The 21,640-nt window shown below is 33.6% G+C and overlaps 1 protein-coding gene across 2 annotated transcripts in view; it reads left to right on the plus strand.

The window, feature by feature from the left end:
- Positions 1–21,640, plus strand: part of OGFRL1 (opioid growth factor receptor like 1) — a 33,335-nt gene that overhangs the window by 2,102 nt on the left and 9,593 nt on the right. The window contains exons 2-6 of one of the 2 annotated variants that reach the window (XM_001373229.4): positions 4,409–4,495; positions 5,584–5,662; positions 8,642–8,720; positions 8,817–8,883; positions 9,003–9,148. In XM_001373229.4, coding sequence (XP_001373266.1) covers positions 4,409–4,495; positions 5,584–5,662; positions 8,642–8,720; positions 8,817–8,883; positions 9,003–9,148 — 458 coding nt within the window. Of the gene's footprint in view, positions 1–4,408; positions 4,496–5,580; positions 5,663–8,641; positions 8,721–8,816; positions 8,884–9,002; positions 9,149–21,640 lie in introns of both variants that reach the window. The other variant, XM_007484179.3, reaches the window with a different exon arrangement.

Raw genomic sequence — 21,640 nt, forward strand, 5'->3', positions numbered from 1 at the left:
AGAATAGTTCTGCCTTTACCTAGATAGTACATCTCATCTGAGAAATTCAGTTTTTCAAGGAATTACATTATTTTACTCAATAAACCTGTGAAAGCAGACAGTTTTAAGCATGGTCATCTTTCTATCTTAGCTGACAGTACCATATGTCATTTTGCTAACAGATTTTTTTTTCAAAATTAAAAAAAATGTAAAGAAAATCTTCAACAATCTGTGATATATTACTTAGTAACTTCTAGAAAAAGAAATTCATCTTGGAAACCCATTACCTGTTTCACTAAGAAGGGACATTCATTTAAGACTTCTGAGTTAAAAGGAATTGCATATTTTTACTGATCATTTTACTATTTGAGAAGCTGAGGGTCAAGTAACTTGCCTAAGGTCATATAGCTAATAAGTGCTTGACCCAAGATCTAGAACTCACTATTCTGACTCTAAAATATTGCTCTTTTCAATATACCATACTTCCTTGATGTCAATAATTACCTATTCTATCTATTTGAGTTCAGTGAAAGTGAGAAAAAAGAAGTCCAAGGGCTTGTCACTCTCCCCTCCCCCCCCCAACCTCCTTTACCAGTACATTCAATTCACAATGTGGAAAGTTTCCAACTCACTAAAGAATTCCTTAGTTTATAAATCGTACCATAGGGATTTCAATTTCTTCCAACTCTTCTAATGGTCTAGTGCTCTGAATTCAACAAGGAAGGCTAGATAAATTTAGGTTCACTTGACTCCAAGGCATCTTCTGTTGTCATTTTTACCCAGGATAGGGAACTTGGCAGAGCACTGTAGATCCCAACTGTCTTATCTGCTTTCCTGATACTATGGAAAGTGGATTGTATTTGGGTATTGTAACTTTCTCCCCTCCTCCCCCACTTACCCTTTTGTGTTCATATATAACCCAAGCATTTCCCACCTTGCAGTTTTCCCTCCTCTATTTATCTCCTATTTGAAACGCATAGTTCTATTGAAGTGTAGGATACTAGTTAACACAGGATAACCACACAGAATCCAAAAATTATGATTCATTATATCAGGCAGTTTCAACTTTATTTGTATTTCTCAAATGGACCATAGATGAATAGCAACAGAAGATGAATTTTTAGCCCATGACAAATCATGAGGTATGGTGGTTAGCAAGATGGACTTGCAGTTAGGAAGAACTAGGTGTGACTCTTGCCTCTTACATTTATTAGCTCTGTGATCTTCTGTGATCTTGGGAAAGTCATTTAAGTTCTCAGGGAAATTCTCTAAAACCTGTAAGTTACAGATGAGGATCCCATCTTTATCTTTGGAAAGATATTCCAAATTGAGAGTTCTTTATACTGCTAGAGTCAAAGATCCTTACTTCTTTAAACTTAGAAACTTTAAAAATTGACTTTTCCTCTCACATTGCCTTTTTCTTCTACACTTCCACTAATATTCCTCTTCCTCAGACATTGGTCTTGCTTTGTGCTTTATCCACCTGAAATATAGTTTGGTTTGCAAATAGGGTCTTTTAACCTATAAATGGTTTAAACTAAACCTTTGGAGTTGGTTCCACTTCATGCTATACAGTTCCGTTCCATGCTTTTTCGTATTTGCTTTAAATTTCTATTTTTGTGAAGTGATAGGATTTAACACGAATTTTTGATTCAGAATTTGTTTTATATGTAAAGGAAAAAGTAAAGAACTTTGAGTCAGAAAAATTGGGTTTTGAGTCCTGGCTCTGACCCTTATTAGTCAAGAGACGAAATAAATCACTTTAGTTTTATGAACCTAAGTTTCCTCTTTATCTGTGAAATGAGGATACTTGTAGTATCTGCTTCATAGGGTGAGTATGAGCACCATATAAATGAGTTACTCTCTGATCTCCATGCCTATATAGGAGAGAGGATTGTAAGAGCATACATCCATAGAAAAAAGGTTCGTCAGAGACCATCTAGTCCAAATTAAATGAGATAATATTTTTAAAGCACAACACAGTGCCTGGACCATACATGCTCATTTCTCTTCTCTATATCAACCCCCCTATTTTTACAATTAAGGAAACTGAAACCCAGAACTTTGAAGTAATTTGCTGAAGGATACATCGATGGTGATTGTTAGAGGCAGGCAGGATTTGAAGCCATGTCTTTTAACTTGAGAAATGGTGCTTTTTTTTTTCTGCTTTACCAAGGAGAGGATTATATGATTTAACTAAGCAAGATAACATGTTTTGTACTGTTTTATTATAGGAGGTACTCCCTCCTATAAGATTTTTAAAAATATGGACATAATGTAATTGACATATGGAATTCTTGGGGTGCAAATTCTTCTTTATAGAAATTAGCATCTGTCTAAGACTTAAAATCTTACAGACTTTCTTAAGGTCTCAGATTCAGGTCTTAATGACTTCAAAGTTACTATGCTATACTGCCTCTCCTTGTATTATATATGTTGGCATTTTGGTTTTCTGTTGGCTTATATCTACATGTTGGATATTTACACCTCAAAGTTCTATCTCTTTTTGGGATGTGTGTGTGCAGACACACACATATACATATACATTTTTAAAAATGTAATGGGAGATATTGCATCTGGACATATTGAATAATTCTGAGAAAAAAAATGGGTAATTTACACTTTTACCACGACCATGCTGAGAACTTGATATTGTTCATTCTAATGTCATTTCTTGATTTGTTGATACTCGGGTTAAATCAATTTGGGAACTTTCTAGGTGGAACTGTCTAAAGATATGTGATAGGAGCCAGAATTTAAGCTTCCTTGTGCTCATGATAGAGTAGGCAATGTTCAAAACCAGAGCACCTAGTATCCAAGTCTATTACTGGTCTTGTGAAAACTATAGCATCCCAAGCTTCTATTAGATGAAAGCTGGAAAAAGAAAAAAATGGTAAAGCCAAAGTAAAGCAACTAAAGCCAAAATCTTAACCAAATATGAAGACTGCATATAGGTTGACTCTGTGTGTGTTTTGAACACCAACTTTCCTTCTCCTAATAATATTTATAATAAACATAATATCTTGCATTTATATAAGGTTTTTCAGATATCAGAGCATGCCCATGTACATCTTGATTAGACATCCAGCTTACTTAAGAATAAAGTCAACTCAAGTCAAAAGGCATTTATTTATCAGTGCCTACTATGTTCTAAGCACTGAGGATACAAAGAAGGAAGAGTGAAGGGCCTATTGTCAAAGAGCTCACAGACATGCAAATCTATAAATAACTAGGTAAAAATATGATAAATATATATATTTCTACATATATATGTAGAACAAGTCAGAACAAAGAGAAGGCACTAAGGGGGAATCAGAAAGACATCTTGTAAGAGGTAAGAGTTTAGCTGAGACTTGAAGAAAACAAGGAGAGGGACGTGAGGAAGAAAAGGAATTCCAGGTAAGAGGGAATAGCCAGTAGTGCCCAAAGTAGATAGGAATGGTGAGGAAAATCAAAGAGTTCAGTATCACTGGATCACAGAATATGTGTAAGGGAATAATATATAAGGAGACTAGAACATTTCCTATATAAATTTTAAGAAGATGTATAGCTTAAGAATTTAGATTTGGGACATAGATGAAATTGTCTTGCATAGATTTATGATATTAGATATATGTTTCCAACTTTACTAAGAATAAGATCTAACTGTACCATCTATGTTGTTTCAGTTTGTAGGATAATTTCAGTGGAAAAGCTTTTGATTGCTTAGCATATATATGTATTTTAGCTTTGTTGATTTATGATACATTATAATATTGTTGAATGAGTAAGGATCATTCATACCTTCATGTTTTTCTTGTTATAGTGCTATAAAATATGCAGCTTATCAGGCTGTTTAGGTTTGTTAAAAAGCCCTTTTCCTTTTATAAATACTACTTGACTGCTTAAGAACAGCTAAGTATTGCAGATTTAGTGAGTATTTTCTTTATAGAACTGATTTATTTCCTTAACAGACTTTAGTTATGTGAAATACTAAAAATAAAGCTTAGCTTTTCCTATAACCACTTATGTAAGCTACAATAAAACATGTGGATATTTTAAAAAATATTTCTGTTTTATATTGATCTGTCACTTTTTGCCCCATGGGCTTGACCTCTCAGTTAATTATGAAATTTTAGTATTTAACAGGAAAATTTGTGTCAAATTCAGAGTGGCCTAAATTAGAAAAACATTGACTAGCATTAGGAAAGAACATTTGTAATCTTTTTAATATAATTAGATAAGGAGAAAGATAGGGAATTCTTAGATGATGTAAGAATCAAAAATGAGCTTGAGTGTGTGTGTGTGTGTGTGAGAGAGAGAGGGGGGTGGTGGTTATTATTTCAAAGTTACTTCTGGAAATTGTTCAGTGAAATAAATAAGATGATATCTAATGATACAAGTTTATGTACTCTGTGAATAAGTCTAGGTTTTTTTTTTTTAATTTCAGAATGAGGATTCTAGTGAGTCATCTGCCAAACCAAAGAGAAGCTTTTATGCTGCAAGAGATTTGTACAAATATCGACACCAATACCCAGTAAGAGTGTTACATAGAATTCTAGAACTTTCAGAGTTGGAAAAGACTTTGAGATCATCTAGACCAAACCCAAGTTGAAGCATCTATTTTATACTTGATGAGTAATTTTTCAGCCTCTTCATGGATGCCTCCAGTGATGGAGAATACTATCTGTGGGGACAACCTTTTTTGGGGAAGGTCCCACTTGTTAGGACTTATTTCCTTATATTAAGCTGGAATTTGCTTCCCTGAAATGTAAATTAATCTCATTAATCCTAATTGGTCCTTTGAGGCTAAATAGAATAAATCTAATCCTTTTAGAAGTGATAAACCTTCTAATAACTGGTTAAAAACTAAGTCTTCCCAGTGTTTTATCTTCTGCAAGATAAACATTCATAGTTTCTTTAATCTACCTATAACATGATTTTGTTTATCCTCATCATCCTGGGATTATTCTCTTCTAAATTGACTCCAGTTAAGCAATCTTTCTTCTAAAATGTGATATTCAGAATTAAATATAATATTTCAGCTGTGTTGTTATTGGAATAGAGCAGTAGGTCCTTGAAAATGGTTTTATCTTTTATTTTAAAAACTATTTCCCTATAATTGGTTTCCTTTGCAATTCTATGTTTTGTTTTATACATTTAAAAATTTATTTTGAGGAGTCTGTAGGTTTCACCAGACTTCTAAAGTTATCTGGGACATACACACAAAAGGTTAAGAAGAGTTAGGATGGAGTATGCCATGGCTAATACCTTGCTTATATAGACATGAAATTTGTCATTAAAACCTAAAAATGCATTTGCTGTTTTGACTGCCTCAATGGTATACTTTGAGTTTAGAGTCCCTAAACAGCCATAGATCTTTTCATATAAATTTCTGTTTGGCCATGTCTAATACATTCTGTACTTGTGCATAAATTCTATGAACACAAGTATATTTTATAACTTATTTATTAAGTTAAATTTTATTGTTATTAACATAATTTACTACAACATATTTCTCATACTTATATTGCAAGTAATTCACTACAGAGCAAAAACTCAACTGTACCTTTTTCTATATCTATGTACTTACTGTAAGTTATTGTTGTTGTTTTCTTTTAGCAGAACTTTAAAGATCTCCGATATCAAAATGACTTAAGTAATCTCCGTTTTTATAAGAATAAAATTCCCTTTAAACCAGATGGTAAGTAATCTAATACTTTGAGAGAAAGTAAATTTTAAGTAATAATAAAGGTGATGATCACCATTACTTTATCTATATTATATACTGCATTCTTTAAAAAAGATATTTATTTGACTTTTTTTTCCATTATGTGGAAAGAGGTATCTCAAATACTCTTGAAAGAGTTGTTCTCTCTGGAAATGTAATGTCTGTTGCCTATGTATCAAAGTTTTTCTTCTAGTTGAAAATTATAGAGTAATAATTACTCAAAAGTCTCAATTTGAACCCACCCATTTTACCAACATTTTATACAACAGTTCCAGAAATATTTACTTTGTACTTACTATGTGCAAAGCTATATATAATTTTTACTTTTGGGGGGAAGTTATAAGAAATTACACTCACCATTTTGGAGTATATCTAAATGATGGCAGTTTCCAGAAGTCATCATGCCATAACTCCATATATATATATTTTTTTGGGGGGGGGGGAGTGATGGGGCAGATGAGGGGGAAGGGATATTTATCTTGTCTCAGTATCCTAGAAGTAATAACACCATGTTATATATAGCTGTTATATAGTATAAAGAACACTGATTTGAATGTTGGAGGACCTGGGCCAACCATTCTGCTGACTATCCATGTTACTTTTACCAGATCACCTGTAAAATGGACCATGATATCAACTTTTACTACCTCTCTAATGGCAAAATAGAATGAATGTTGGACCTGGTTGAAGTCAGATATCACCTGGCTGGAATCCCCTGAACCTTAGAGTCCTTTCACCTCAGATTTCTTATCTACAAAATGGAGTTAACAAACTTATAATATTTACCTTACAGGGTAATTGTGAGGACAAAATGAAAAAAAATTATAAAATCATTTTACAAACCCTAACACATAGTATTAAATATTAATAATATATTTTGATCTCATCATTTTCATTGGGGTTCACATACAAAAGATGTTTGACATGTATATATCCTGCAATTATTGTTATATATTTAATAGCTTATGGACTATTGCACAACTAGATAAAATAATAAGACAAGAAAATGAGAATAATAATAATAATGATGATGATTACTACTACTCATGAGTAAAGGCTATGTTAGCAGGGACTTCTTCCAGTGTAGGACAAAGATAGAATGATTAGAGTAGAGATAGATCGAGGTGAGTCCTGACTTCTCTAGATGACATGAATTCTTCAAATTTCACTTCAAGCCCATAGAGCAAGGATTCTTAAACTTTTTTTTGTTGTTGTTGTGTAATGGACTGGCCATCTGATGAAACCAAGGGACTCCTTTTCAGAATTAGTTTTAAGTAATTGAAGGAAATGCTAAATTTCAACTAGAGTTTACATGACATTTCCCTTCCCTCATTCAAATTCATGGACTTACTGAAATCCATCCAGAGACCCCTGGATGATTCATTCATTCATTCATATGATTCATAAAATCTTTAATCTGGACAGTGTTATTAAACTTGAAAGAGATCCCTGTGCGCTGCATATTAATTGAGAAAATCACAAGTGAACATTATCTATATTGTATTATTATTATTTATTTTGTTGAGCTTTTCCCAATTACATTTTAATTTGGTTTAGGCAAAGCACTGGAGTTTGACACCTTGGTCCTAGTGCATTCTCCCTAGGTGTATTATTAGTTAGTTAGACACATAGGTATAGTGACCATATCTACTTGTTTTTTTTTTTATTTTAACTTAGTTTCTCAGAAATTCCTTTAGGACTATATAATTGGTTTGAGATCAATTGTTGTAATTTTAAAAATGCCACTTATTTGCTTCTTTCAAAAAAAAAAGTGGGTAGAGAAACAACACTTACTTGATTTTGCTAAGGCAAGGATTCCAGAGATCTTAATGATCTAAATGGAAATTGCTATATGAAAACTCTCACATACTTATAACAATTTCCTTTGGATCTAGCAGCTTGTTTTTATCTCTTCCATTATTTTGTTAATCAGAGAATTTTTACATGAATTGTAAAACATTTTCTAATCCTAATAGTAAAGATCCATCCAGGTTAAAAATCATAGCAGTATTAGTGGGGTCATAAGTTTCAGCCAGAATTTTATATATAAAATATTTTCCTTGATCTCAATGGGAAAAAATAATATATATACATATATATTATAAAAAGTAACTTACATGACAACTCCCCTTATCTTTTAAAGCAAATATTTTATCTGTAAATATTACCTTTTAAATTGTGTTATTACACAGGAAAAATGCTGCAAAGAGAGATATGAAATTTATTCCTTCATATTTTTAGTGTCTTGAATTACAGAAATTCAAAATTTCTCCTGTTAGTAACAACAGCCAAAGAGAAGAGGAACCTTGGGAAGGAATACATTCAAAAATATTTGGAGAGAGGAAAAAGAGACATTGGCAGGGGTGGAAAACAATAAACACAAGTCATGTGAAAAACATTTTTAAATGAATGAGGTTTTTTTTTTAAATACCAGAAAGTGTATTTTCAGTTGAACAGCATCTACTATTTGCAGAATCAAATTTATCATGCAGGAAATTATTTTCTTTTTATATATTTTATATTTATGTATATACATATAACTCCTAACTAGTAGCATATAAGCCTTAAAGGAAGAAACTGTTTAGTTTTCATCATATCCCCAGTGGCAACATATTATGTGGTACAGAGTAACTACTTAATAATGTTGAAATGAATTGAATTACATATTAGAGATCTATTGGGGGGGAATCCAACATTTAAAAAATTATTCATTTATCCTTCAATGAAATGTGACATTTTTACGAACATGAAGTATCATTAACTTCACCTATATGCAGTTTTCCAGTATAATTATAAAGCTATATGTAACTACATGGTATATATCTATGTTTGGTCATACTATGTTTAAATATAAAGCATGATTAGTTATCTTTGAATGACATGTATCTTATAGTTTATTCTTCATAAATTTTCAAATGAATCTGACTAGTTTTTAAAATATTTACTGTTCAGGTGTTTACATTGAAGAAGTTCTAAACAAATGGAAAGGAGATTATGAAAAACTGGAGCATAACCATACTTATATTCAATGGTTGGTGATTTTTTAGTTTATTTTAAACCACAACCTGTTTAATTATTTTTCTTAACCAAATTGCATAAAAATAAAACTTCAATTTTTTTTAAACAGGCTTTTCCCACTGAGAGAACAAGGTTTGAACTTTTATGCTAAAGAGCTAACTACATATGAAATTGAGGTAATATATATGACAGTTTCATTTGTTTGATGTACTCTGAATACATGGTCAATATATGCTAGTTGTACAGTATGTGTCCTTCAGTGTAATTCTACACTGAATTTGTTTTCCTCTGTTAGGAATTCAAAAAAACAAAAGAAGCAACTAGAAGGTTCTTCTTGGCTTATAAAATGATGTTAGAATTTTTTGGAATGAAGCTGACTGATAAAACTGGAAATGTGGCTCGGGCTACTAATTGGCAGGAACGGTTTCAGCATCTGAATGAGTAAGTAAAGCAATCTTTTAAAACTTTTGCTCTTTTTTAGCCCCCCCCCTTTCAAATACGTGCCCCTTGAAAGTCTGGCTTAGTGAGGCCAAGTCCTTTCCCTTAAGTTGTTTTAAAAGTGTGTGACTTGTCTAAGTATTCCACCAAATAGAGGAAAATTTTCCTTTGCTATTAATTAGCTGGAAGAAGAAATAATTTTTTTATTAACTTGAAAACTCTTGAAAAAATGGAAAATAAGTATATTTGAGAGAAACTGACAACTAATTTTTGTTGAGATTTTTAGAATTTTCATTAATTATTAAAACCAAAGGCCCATTTTATTAATATTTCCTTTGTCACCTTGCAAACTGATTTTTCTTGTTAATTGGAGGATGGCATCTTTATTGGACTGCAAAACAGCTTTAAAGCATTTTTAGCACATTCTAATTAGCTTTGTTAGATAAGTAGGGATAAGGGGAAAAACACCCATTAACACTAACCTAAACATTTTTTCTTTACCAAAACACTTCAGAGTTTTATATATAATTAACTTAAGATTTTAATAAAGCTTTTATTTTTGTGATTAATTTTGCTTTGATTAAATATGGGTAAAATGTAAGAGATTTTATTAACTCTTTTCTGTAGCATTAGTAGATGGAATCAACTTCAGTTTATTTATTTTTTTTAAACCCTTACCTTCTGTCTCAGAATCAATACTGTGTATTGGTTCCAAGGCAGAAGAGTGGTAAGGGCTAGGCAATGGGGGTCAAGTGACTTGCCCAGGGTCACACAGCTGGGAAGTGTCTGAAGCCTCAACTTTACTTTAAAAAGTTTACTATAATAAAAAATTTGGATCTAAATAATACTATAATACATAATATGATAATAAAATATAATAAATAAAAAAGATTTGGGTCTAACACTTAGTGATCTCATGAAATGCCTACTATATTCCAAGATTGTGCTAAGTGCTATAGATACCAGTACAAACAACAAAACAGTCCTGACTATTAGGAGCTTACATTCTAGTGAGTAGACAATAAGTGCATTTGAATACATGAATGAAAATTTTTCTAAGTACTTATGGAATACTAAACATATATACAGAAAAAAATTAAGTTTATGCAGTTATGTAGCACCTGTAAAGCAAAGTAAATACATAACTGCCTGACATGTAATTAGTTGCTTGGGATCAAATTTCTTTCCTTGTGAGATTTTAATTATTTTATAGAAAGCCTTGAGTTATATGGAAGCAATTTATTATTTTTTAGCAATGTCAGGCTAGCACTGGAAAAATAAAATTGTATCTTTGAAGTAGATCTAGAGAAATTTTCTCATCCTAAATACTCCCTCCTTGTTTCCAAAATCCAAAATAAAACACAGTTCCCTTGCATTATTTTTTTCTAGACCTCATAACTTCCTTCTCTCTGACTCTACCTACCCATCCATAGTTAATAGCACTGAATCAAGAAAAAAGCAAAAAGCATTGAATCAAGAAAAAACCTCACACTTTTCAATTGACCATAATGATTATGAGCCCCCCATCCTCAGGGCTTTAGGATCTTCTGTCAGTATCACTGTTAGATGCAGAATCTTTCCCTTAGGGTTACTTTAAATAAAGAAGGATACTTTGAAGAAGCAACAGGTCACTCACTGTTAGCTGTAGTCAGGGGAAGAGATATTAAGATATTATGTTACAGTAACATTCTCTCTTTTACCCCTTCTGCTTTCCTTCTTTCCTTTATGTTTTCCTTTCATCTTCATTGAACTTTTAGGTAGACCTTGGCTAGCCTGCAGAAAAAGAAGTATTTTTTTTTAATATATTTTATTTGATCATTTCCAAGCATTATTCGTTAAAGACATAGATAATTTTCTTTTCCTCCCCCCCCCCACCCCCCATAGCCAACGCGTAAGTCCACTGGGCATTAGATGTTTTCTTGATTTGAACCCATTGCTTTGTTGATAGTATTTGCATTAGAGTGTTCATTTAGAGTCCATCCTCTGTCATGTCCCCTCAACCTCTGTATTCAGGCAGTTGCTTTTTCTCGGCGTTTCCACTCCCATAGTTTATCCTTTCCTTATGAATGGTGTTTTTTTCTCCTGGATCCCTGCAAGTTGTTCAGGGACATTACACCGCCACTAATGGAGAAGTCCATTACGTTCGATTATACCACAGTGTATTAGTCTCTGTGTACAATGTTCTCCTGGTTCTGCTCCTCTCGCTCTGCATCACTTCCTGGAGGTTGTTCCAGTCTCCATGGAACTTCTCCACTTTATTATTCCTTTGAGCACAATAGTATTCCATCACCAACATATACCACAGTTTGTTCAGCCATTCCCCAATTGATGGGCATCCCCTCGTTTTCCAGTTTTGGGCCACCACAAAGAGCGCAGCTATGAATATTTTTGTACAAGTCTTTTTGTCCATTATCTCTTTGGGGTATAGACCCAGCAGTGCTATGGCTGGGTCAAAGGGTAGATATTCTTTTGTCGCTCTTTGGGCATAGTTCCAAATTGCCCTCCAGAATGGTTGGATCATTTCACAGCTCCACCAGCAATGAATTAATGTCCCTATTTTGCCACATCCCCTCCAGCATTCATTACTTTCCTTTGCTGTTATGTTAGCCAATCTGCTAGGTGTGAGGTGATACCTCAGAGTTGTTTTGATTTGCATCTCTCTGATTATAAGAGATGTAGAACACTTCTTCATGTGCTTGTTAATAGTTTTGATTTCTTTATCTGAGAACTGCCTATCCATTTCCCTTGCCCATTTATCAATTGGAGAATGGCTTGATTTTTTTGTACAATTGATTTAGCTCATTATAAATATGAGTAATTAAACCTTTGTCAGAGGTTTCTATGAAGATTTTTTCCCAATTTGTTGTTTCCCTTCTGATTTTAGTTACATTGGTTTTGTTTGTACAAAAGCTTTTTAGTTTGATGTAGTCAAAATTATTTATTTTACATTTTGTGATTCTTTCTATATCTTGCTTGGTTTTAAAGCCTTTCCCCTCCCAAAGGTCTGACATGTATACTATTCTATGTTTACCCAATTTACTTATGGTTTCCTTCTTTATGTTTAAGTCACTCACCCATTTTGAATTTATCTTGGTGTAGGGTGTGAGGTGTTGATCTATTCCTAGTCTCTCCCACACTGTCTTCCAATTTTCCCAGCAGTTTTTATCGAATAGTGGATTTTTGTCCCAAAAGCTGGGATCTTTGGGTTTATCATATACTGTCTTGCTGAGGTCACTTTCCCCCAGTCTATTCCACTGATCTTCCTTTCTGTTTCTTAGCCAGTACCAAATTGTTTTGATGACTGCTGCTTTGTAATATAGTTTTAGGTCAGGGACTGCAAGGCCCCCATCATGTGTGTTTTTTTTCATTATTTCCCTGGATATAGAAAAAGAAGTATTAAGAAACAAAGTCCTTTCCCATTTGAATCAAAGGGGCAATGATGTTTGGTTTTTTCCAGTTCTGAAACTTGAAAGAAAAGCCAATCTAATATTTAAACAGCCCCTTTCAATCACTTTTCAAAATATCTTTCCTTTCTTCTTTTTGACATTTCCACAAATAGTTTTAAAGTCTCTTTAATTTAAACTGAATTTGATTGTAGCTTAGGACTCAAACACTCAATTTATATATTCTAACCAATCAAAATTTTAGAGTAAATATACAAAGTGGAAAAGAAAAAAGATGTGGGAAGGGAAAATATATGAAATAGTGTGATATTTTTGGGAGATTCTGGGTAGGTTAGTTGTTTCATTGATCTCACTTTATATTGAAATGTTATATTGAAATGTTATCAACCCCCTAGTCAACAAACATTGAATTCCTAGTGTGTGCTAGGCACTATGCTAGGGGCTAATAAAGGCAAAAGTAAAGACAAAACAAAGTCTTTTGTCATTGCAAACTTAAATTCTATTTTGTGAGAGATATATTTATGGAAATATATATATATATATATATATATATATATAGTAATGCAAACTTTGGGGGATGATTTGAACCCAGGTCTTCCAAATTCTGAAGCTGTTGGTCCACTATATCTTTAACTGATCTTCACTTATTCTCTGAGGGTGTTTATTATTGACTACAAATAGTACAGTAGAAATTCTGAGAAGGAAGAGTTCAGTCTGAGCTGGAATATTTGGTCATGAAGGAGGCAAGGTTTGCATTGGGCCATGTAGGATGAGTAAAATTTGGATATGGAGAGGAGTAAAGACAGTCTAGGGAAGGAAAAGAGCATGAACAAAGGAAGAATGAATAGGATGTGTGTGGGGAATAGTGAGGAGACTGTAAAGGGTATGGGGGAGTAATGAGAAATAAAGTTGGATAGGTAGAGTGGGACCAGATAATCAAAAGAAAGTCAGCAGAGAAGAGGTCAGATAGTATCATCATCATCATCTTCTTTTTCTTCCTCTTCCTTATTTTCCTCTTCTTCCTCTTTGCCATGTAGTAACAAAGATATGGATTCAAGTCCTGCCTCTGACACACCCTGGTAGTGGAACCTTGTCCAATTTTTTAACTTCTCAGTGCCTCATATAACTCTGAGACTATATGTTGCCAACTAGTTATCTTTCCACATCCATAGAAAGGGCTCTGTATATTGTTGAAATTGTAGATCTAGATAAAACAAAAGAACAAAAATATATGTATAATAGGAAGCTTGGCATAGTGTCTAGAAGGTGACTTAGAGTTAGAAAGACCTGAATTCAAGTCTTCCCTCTGACAATACTAGCTGTACAACCATTGGCAAATCACTTATAGACAAGTTGTTATTCTTCATCTGTAGAAGGTACCACATGAGAAGCTCTCTTCATGAATGGAAATACTCTTCCATAATGAAAGGGGTAAAGGATAAATAGTTCTGATCAGGAAAATAAGACATTTTAATATCAGTCCTGACATTCTAAAGAATTTCTTCCTTCACTTAAATCAGGAATGAATATAGTCTATCATTAAGCTAATAATATTCTAACAATTTAAAATGGCATTAAGGATGTCATAAAAAATCTTTTCAAAAGATAGTCTTTCAGTGGAATTTTCCTCATAACCATGTCTTGGTATGTGAAGCAATCATTTTAAAAAAGTATACCAACATGTCTTTATTAGGGTTCCTTAGTAGCTTTTGAGTTTACAGTTTTTCTTTGCTCTCCTGACAGTTGTCATTTCTTGATTTCTTCATATACTGTTCCTTTTTTTTTTCTCACCCATAATCACCAACCCAAATAAATATACAAGACAGAAAAGGAAATCCCACATATCAAGTCTGTGCTGATGTGTGTGTGTGCATGCACATGTATGTGTCTTAGAGTATGGATACTGAAAGCCTCCTGACATTTTTAATAAAGTTTAATGACTTGTGTCACAATATGCAGAAAAAAGGAATCTTCTACCTTACCCCAAAAGCATATTAAATACTTCACTGAAAATGCTGTGCTATTGAGTATAGAAATCTGCCTTTAAATTATGTGAATTGCTTAAGAATGGAACCTTTGATGTTTAATGCCCTCTCCCTAATGATTCTACCAGTCATAAGAACTCCTGTTCTGATGAGTATGTATTATATGCTTTGGCTATTTGTTAGATCAGGTCTTATTTGAACATTTTTAAGAGAAGAAAGTGTACTTGTTAAGCTCTCAATTATCCCTGCCAATATCATGGGGGCAGCTAGGTAGATTGAGAGCCAGACCTAGAGACCAGAGATCCTGTGTTCAAAATCTGACTTCAGACACTTCCTAGTGATATGATCCCAGGCAAGTTATTTAACCCCCATTGCTTAACCCTGATTGCTCTTCTGCCTTGGAACAGTATTGATTCTAAGACTAAATGAAAGGGTTTAAAAAACTATCCCTGCCTTTGGAAAGATAGATGGTGCAAAATATCAGTTAAATAAAAAACAATAGATGATAGATAGATATTTGTCTTTATAAAGTTTATTTTTTGGAATATTTAATACTTATTGGGCATTAATTTGTAACTCCAATTAGACTGTCTAGGTTAACGTGAAAAAATATGATTTTGCATTTCCTGTGAACATACCAATCAATCTAAGTAAGTTGCCATTTAGAAGCTTCCTAGGCATCAGAGAGAAGTCAGCTATTGTTAAAATACTTGCTATAGTTTGTTTATTTAAAACATGAATAATAGCACACTGGTAATTGAGAATTGGTCATTTGGTGCTTTGGGACTTTGAAAACAAAGTTTAGGCTGGTGACTCAACAGATCAAGATGATATAAATGGACTTTCAGACCTGATTCAGTGTTGTCATTCCTCTGACATTCCATTTCTGTCTCTGTGACTTCACCCTAGCTATGCTCATGATGGCTCCTTCTAATCTGACACTTAAAATCTCTCATTTCCTTTAAGATTTAACCAACTATTACCTTCAACATGAAGGTTTTCCTGTCCCCACAGCTGCAAGCGTACTTTCTGTTCAATAATGACCTTCAATAATTTTGGATAGGAATGGGTTCTGAACCTGTGATTTTATTGACATGAAGAACACTCAGACAAGAAAACTATTATCATTTTATTGGTATCTTCTCTGCCATTTATAGTTGTAGAGTTGCTTAGAGTATTGGAAGAAGTGACTTGGAAGAAGAGGCAGGAACTGAACCCTGGTCTTCTTGGATGTATCCTGGATATAGACAACTATCCACTACACTCTGTCCCCTTTATCTTGAATATATGAGTGTATGTGTATACATATATGTTATATATGTATATGTATACACACAAAATGTATATAGTACATACACAAATATGCACAGATATACATATACATGTTTGGAAATGTGTGTGCATTACAAATACATTTATAGTGTGCATGTATATTTGTAAACACCATCCAGATGTATATACATTTATTTACACACTTGAGAAATGCTTAATTTATCCATCTGAATAGAATTCGGGCCAGGAGCTATTTCACAATTTTATTTGTATCTTTGGTGGCAGGAACAGGGCCAGGTACACTGTAAGTGCCCACTAAATGCTTGTTGACTGACAGACTTATCCTTTTAACTGGTAAACATATGGTTTGTAAAAATGGGTCATCTTTCAATTAAATTTAATTCAATCCAAGAAAAAGCCTCCCCAATTTCCTTATTTTGAGAAGATTTTTAAATCTTCTAAACTACTTTGGTTAATCTGTGAGTTGAATAAGTCTTCATTTGTTCAGAGCTCATTTAAGACAACTGATATCTGAGAGAGACAGTCTAATAGACCTGCTAATTATCTATTCATCTAGATCCTCTAAATTCTTTCCTTACATACTTAGACTGAAAGCAAAGTAGCTGGACCAAACCAGCAGAGCCCCTTTTAGAAATGTCATTAAGTGAGGAATGATTTCAAGTTATTTCTCTGTCTTTGTGGAGAGGGATAGAAGGAGAGTCATTTAGTTGAAAAGATTTTTTATAAATCATGGTTAAGATATTGTTTGCTCAATGTCCTTTATGCTAGGATAAAAGAGCCCACATAATAAATTCCTGCTAAGTTCAAAGAGAAATTTTCTCTCTTCAGGTAATTCTTATACTATTGCCAAAAAGCAAAACTCAATGTGACTGAGTGTTTTTATTTTTTCCTTTTTTTTTTATTCTCCTGGGAGAAAATTTAGGACTAATTTTATTGTTTTAGTGTTTTATTCTGCTCAGTTAGGTGTGTGAAAACTTCTGCATTCTCTGCTTCCTTCAGATTTACTTTGTTCTGTTTTCTCTTTAAATACCTTATCTTAAATTATATTCTATGCTATAAATCATATCAAGTTCTATAAGAAGTAAGGTATATATTTTAAATGAAAAAATTTATTTTGTAATGTCACTCTGTGTATTAGCTGGCAGTAGAATACTCTCAAAGGATGTCATGAAACAATGATGAATTGGTCCCAAATAAATTAAATTCTTACTACTCTGTGATAATTATTCTATTCATGTCTGATTGACTTTCTGCTATTTTCTACACAATAACCATTCTTTTTTTTTAAATCCTTATCTTCTGTCTTAGAATCAATATTATGTATTGGTTCTAAGGCAGAAGTGTTATAAGGACTAGGCAATGAGAGTTTAGTGACTTGTCCAGGGTCACACAGCTAGGAAGTGTCTGAGGCCAGATTTGAACCTAAGACCTTCCATTTCTGGGCCTGGCTCTCGATCTACTGAGTCATCCAGCTGCCCCCCACAATAACCATTCTAAACTTTTTTTTCTTTCTCATATTCCAAAAGTCATTCCTATACCCTTTGTTTTCAGTAAATGACCTCTTTTTCTACTGATTAAACCCAAATTATCTGTGTTTAACATTTTCATCTCCTCTTCTCCCTCCTCCAAAGTTCTTTCTAGTTTTACTTATCCTGTCCTCTTTTGTTTCAGTCTCAGAGTATGAAGTGGTCCTTTTTTCCAAAGCAAATCAATATATTGGAGCCCATGATCCCATAAGTGTCCATCTACTTTATGCACTTGCTCCCTTGATTATATCATTCTCTCTCTTTTCATTAGTGTCTCCTAATTTGCTGGATTCTTCCCTGCAATCTGTATCTAAAACCAAAATTTTTCCCATTCTTCAAATGATAATACAGTAATACTAGATTAAAAAAAAACCTTCACTTAACTTTGCCAATGCCTTAAGCTATTGTCTTATGTTTGTCTTCATTCTTCATCTTCCTTGTAAGCTTCCTGAAAGAATTGCATGTGGTGTCTGCCTCTTCTTTTTCATCACTCATTCACTCCTCAACTCTGCAGTCTGACTTCTACTCAAGCTTCTTCCATAGAGATTACTGGTAATTGTTTAATGTCTAAATTGAATGGTCTTTTCTTTATTCTTATCCTTTTTGACCTTTTAAAATTTTATAATGTTGACCAGCCCCCCTCCTCTTCTTCCTTGTTTTTCTAACATATCCATCTTTTTCCCCCTAAGAGAGAATGACCTTAAACCCTTTCACCCTGGTCTTCTCAACAACTCTTGTGACATAGTACCATGTAAATGCTTCCAAATCTATACATGTAACATTCATTTCTTTATTGAACTCCAGTCCCATATTTTTAACTGCCTGCTGGATAGTTTTACTTGGATGTCTCATTGGTATATTAAACTAAACCTGTTCCAAACTGAATTATCTATATCCTGTTTCACTCTCTTCCCCCCAAAACTTCCATAATTTCATTGATGGCACCCCTGTTCAATATCATCAGGTCTGAAGCTTTAGAGTCATCTTTGACTCATCCTTCAACCTCATGCTCTGTATGCAATCACTTACTAGTTCCTGTAAATTTTACTGTATAATGTGTCTCATATTCAAACTCTTTTCTCTGCACACTTGGCCATTATTGTAGTTTTGCCTTCCATTTCCCTGAATGAAATTGTTTAGGGAAGTTTTGAATCCCTGAGTCGCTTTAATAAATACTGCCATTTGCAAACCACGTACGTTTCTGGACTTTGCTTTCCCCATTGGTAAAATAGGGGTAATAATAGTTGTGGTACCTAACTCTGAAGATTGTTTTGGGTATCAAATGAAATAGTGTTTTGTAGGTCTTTTAACACTATAAATATCAGAAATTAGAATCTTAGATGTAAAATTAGAAGAGTCTTTAGAGAACATCTATTCCAACCTCTGTATTCTACATAGTTACACAGATAGTATAAGAGGCAAGATTTGAACACAGGTGCTCTGAAAGCTTTGTGAGAAAGTTAGAGTAGGTAACATCACACCCACATGACAAAGCTCAATATCATCATTCCTATGTAAAAAGTCTTCACTCAAATGCTATTGTCATGTATCATCATATGAAGGCAAATGTTGGTTTATAAAAGTTGTTTAGAAAATGCAAATCCTATTAAAATGGAAAAGTAAGAAGTATGAATTGTATGTCCGTTATTCAAAGATCAGTCTTTGTAAGCTTGCAAAGATATCATAAGGAGGACTGCCAAATGGTAATTAATTTTGGTTATGACCATTCACAAAGTAAAGTGGTCACAATGTTCCAGATGAGGAAGTTACTATGGTTGAAATATTTAAGTAAAAGGGGTGGTGAATAGTCTAGGATATTAGTTACTATTGTATAGTGGAGGAAGTACTAGATTTTAAATAGTTTCTAATTCTAGATCTGTTGCTCTTGGACATGTCACTTAATTTCTCATGACCTATTTCCTCCTCTGTAAAATGAAGGGATTAGAGCAGATAGTTTCTGAAGAGGCTTCAAGCAAGTGAGTAGATAGACAGTGTCTGAAGAAGCTTCTAGCTCCAGTTTCATGATCCTAATAACTTAGGATCATTAAATGATTCAACTTCTCTGATAATTAGTTTTCTCATCTATAGAATACATGGGTTGTACTAGTTGACTCTAAGGACTCTTGAAGATCTAAATTCAAACAATTATGGTCCTAGAGAGCCAGTATCATCTAGAAAATCATTTTTGTCCTCTTTCTATCACATCTTTCCTATATTGGCACTAAATTTTGACTTAACACCTGAGGAGTAGGAGAACAAATGTGTAACTGAGTTATAGAAGTATTTTCTTCATTTTTACCCAGAAAGTGTGGTCAAGATGGTAACTTTGCTTAAATATTATATTCAAGTGATAACCTTCTATCTGACAGTGAGATTCCATTCTACTTAGGCAGACTACAAAACCCCATACCATCTGGACTTCAGCTATAGGGGGGAGGGGAGGCTTTGGTTCATTCCTCAAAGTCCCAGGCATTTGCCATTATTAATGTCACATTAATTATTTATTAAGGATTCATTAGACAAAGAAATATGCACCAAGGGGACAGACAGATATCACAACTCTTCCTACTCTCATAGAGCTTATATTTTACTAATAAGCATTATGACCATTTATAAGTGGTTGCCTATGTTGAACTTCTTTGGAAGTAAATTCTATTTGCCTTTCAACAAATTAAACCAGATAGGTCATATAATTATCACTGGCTTTGCAAACATGGAAGGCAAGAAAGGATGATACCCTTTTAATTTAGAAGTGGTGAGGGAAATTTTATGCACCCACTATTAGAAAAAGATTGGAAAATGTACAATTATAAAGTAAGTGGCAGAATGCCCACTAAAATTTTTCATTCACATCTACTTATTTCTTTGTTAAAACAAACAAACTTTCTCTTGTACAGAATTAAGGACATCTGCTGTAGTCTTGACAGTCAAATCTGTTTAAGGTTTAATGTGTTCATTATTAAATATGGAAGAATCTTATTATTTTTAGAATTCTCTCTCCACACCCTACCCCTTGGTTTTTTACTAATACTGAAGTTCAGTACTCACAGTGAAGTGAAACTTAGAAGAGTTACTGTTGTTTTTTGATGTCTTTCTTCATGAGTTATAACATTCATCTAACTGCCTACCCCTTTCCCATTTGTAGGTTTGAGCTATGTTAAGTAGTCCTTAGTTATTAGAAAAAAAGGCTTCTCTTGATCATCTTGGCATAGGTCTCTTTGGAACTGTGGCAGGAGTTAAAAACGTAGATGGAGTAGGGGAGAGGGAGAAAAAGACTCAAGGCTTAGAATAGTCTCCCTGGAGACATGGGAGTCTGAGCCTTCTCATATCTTACTCTGCTCCTGTGTTTACAAACTAGTAGCATTGGTCTCCTTGCTGTTCTTTGAATTAGATAATACATCTCCCAGCTCTACATTTCCACTAGCTTTCTCCTTTGCCTAGAATGTGTTCCTTGCTCATTTCTACCTTCTGGCTTCCTACAAGTCTCAGTTGAAATACCACCTTTTGTAGGAAGTGTTTCCTGGTCCTATATGCTATTCTCTCCCCTAATACACTCTGGTATTGCTTTAGGCCATCCTCTATAGATCTTGTTTGTGCATAACTGTTTGCATGTTCTTCTCCCCTATTAGATTATAAACTCTTTGAGAGCAGGGATTGTTTTTACTTTGCTCTATTCCTTGTTCTTACTTGGCCCATGGTAGCCAATTAGTAAATGCTAGTTGACCTGACTTGACTTAATTTGTGGAATTCATAAGAGAGATGCTTATATCTAGATTGTTCAACAGAATCAAGCTTTGAAAACTTTTATTAATTTCAAATGGAATGCCAGGGTTCCCCGGGAACATAGCTCTATGTAGAAGCACTGATTGAAGCAGTTGGAAAACATTTTTAGTGTGAAAGCCATTAGGAGTAATGTGTAGGTGTTGAATTGAATTGGGGAGGTAGAGCATAAATGACAGAAAGAGTTTGGGAACCTGGAAGAAGTATGCTAAGGTATTTAAAGACAGTCTGAAGGCTGTGTATACTTATATAAAGAAACTTTGGTAAGTATTAGGTTTTGAAATGGGAGCAGTCTTTGGGATGTGACAAATAGTGGTAATCACTATTCTTTAGAGAAAGCTGGAAAGAATAGCATGGAATAGAAGAAAATGATAAGGTCATTGGAATTGCAGCAGACACAAAAAAGGTGGACCTTTTTTCTTCCTAATTGTTTTCTTTGCTAACCAGTTAGAATTGCTCACAAAGTGAGGTAAAGTGATTTTCCCCCTTCATTCTTTTCCAATTGCT

The sequence above is a fragment of the Monodelphis domestica genome, chromosome 2 (genome assembly GCF_027887165.1).
Source record: "Monodelphis domestica isolate mMonDom1 chromosome 2, mMonDom1.pri, whole genome shotgun sequence".
Lineage (NCBI taxonomy): Eukaryota > Metazoa > Chordata > Mammalia > Didelphimorphia > Didelphidae > Monodelphis > Monodelphis domestica.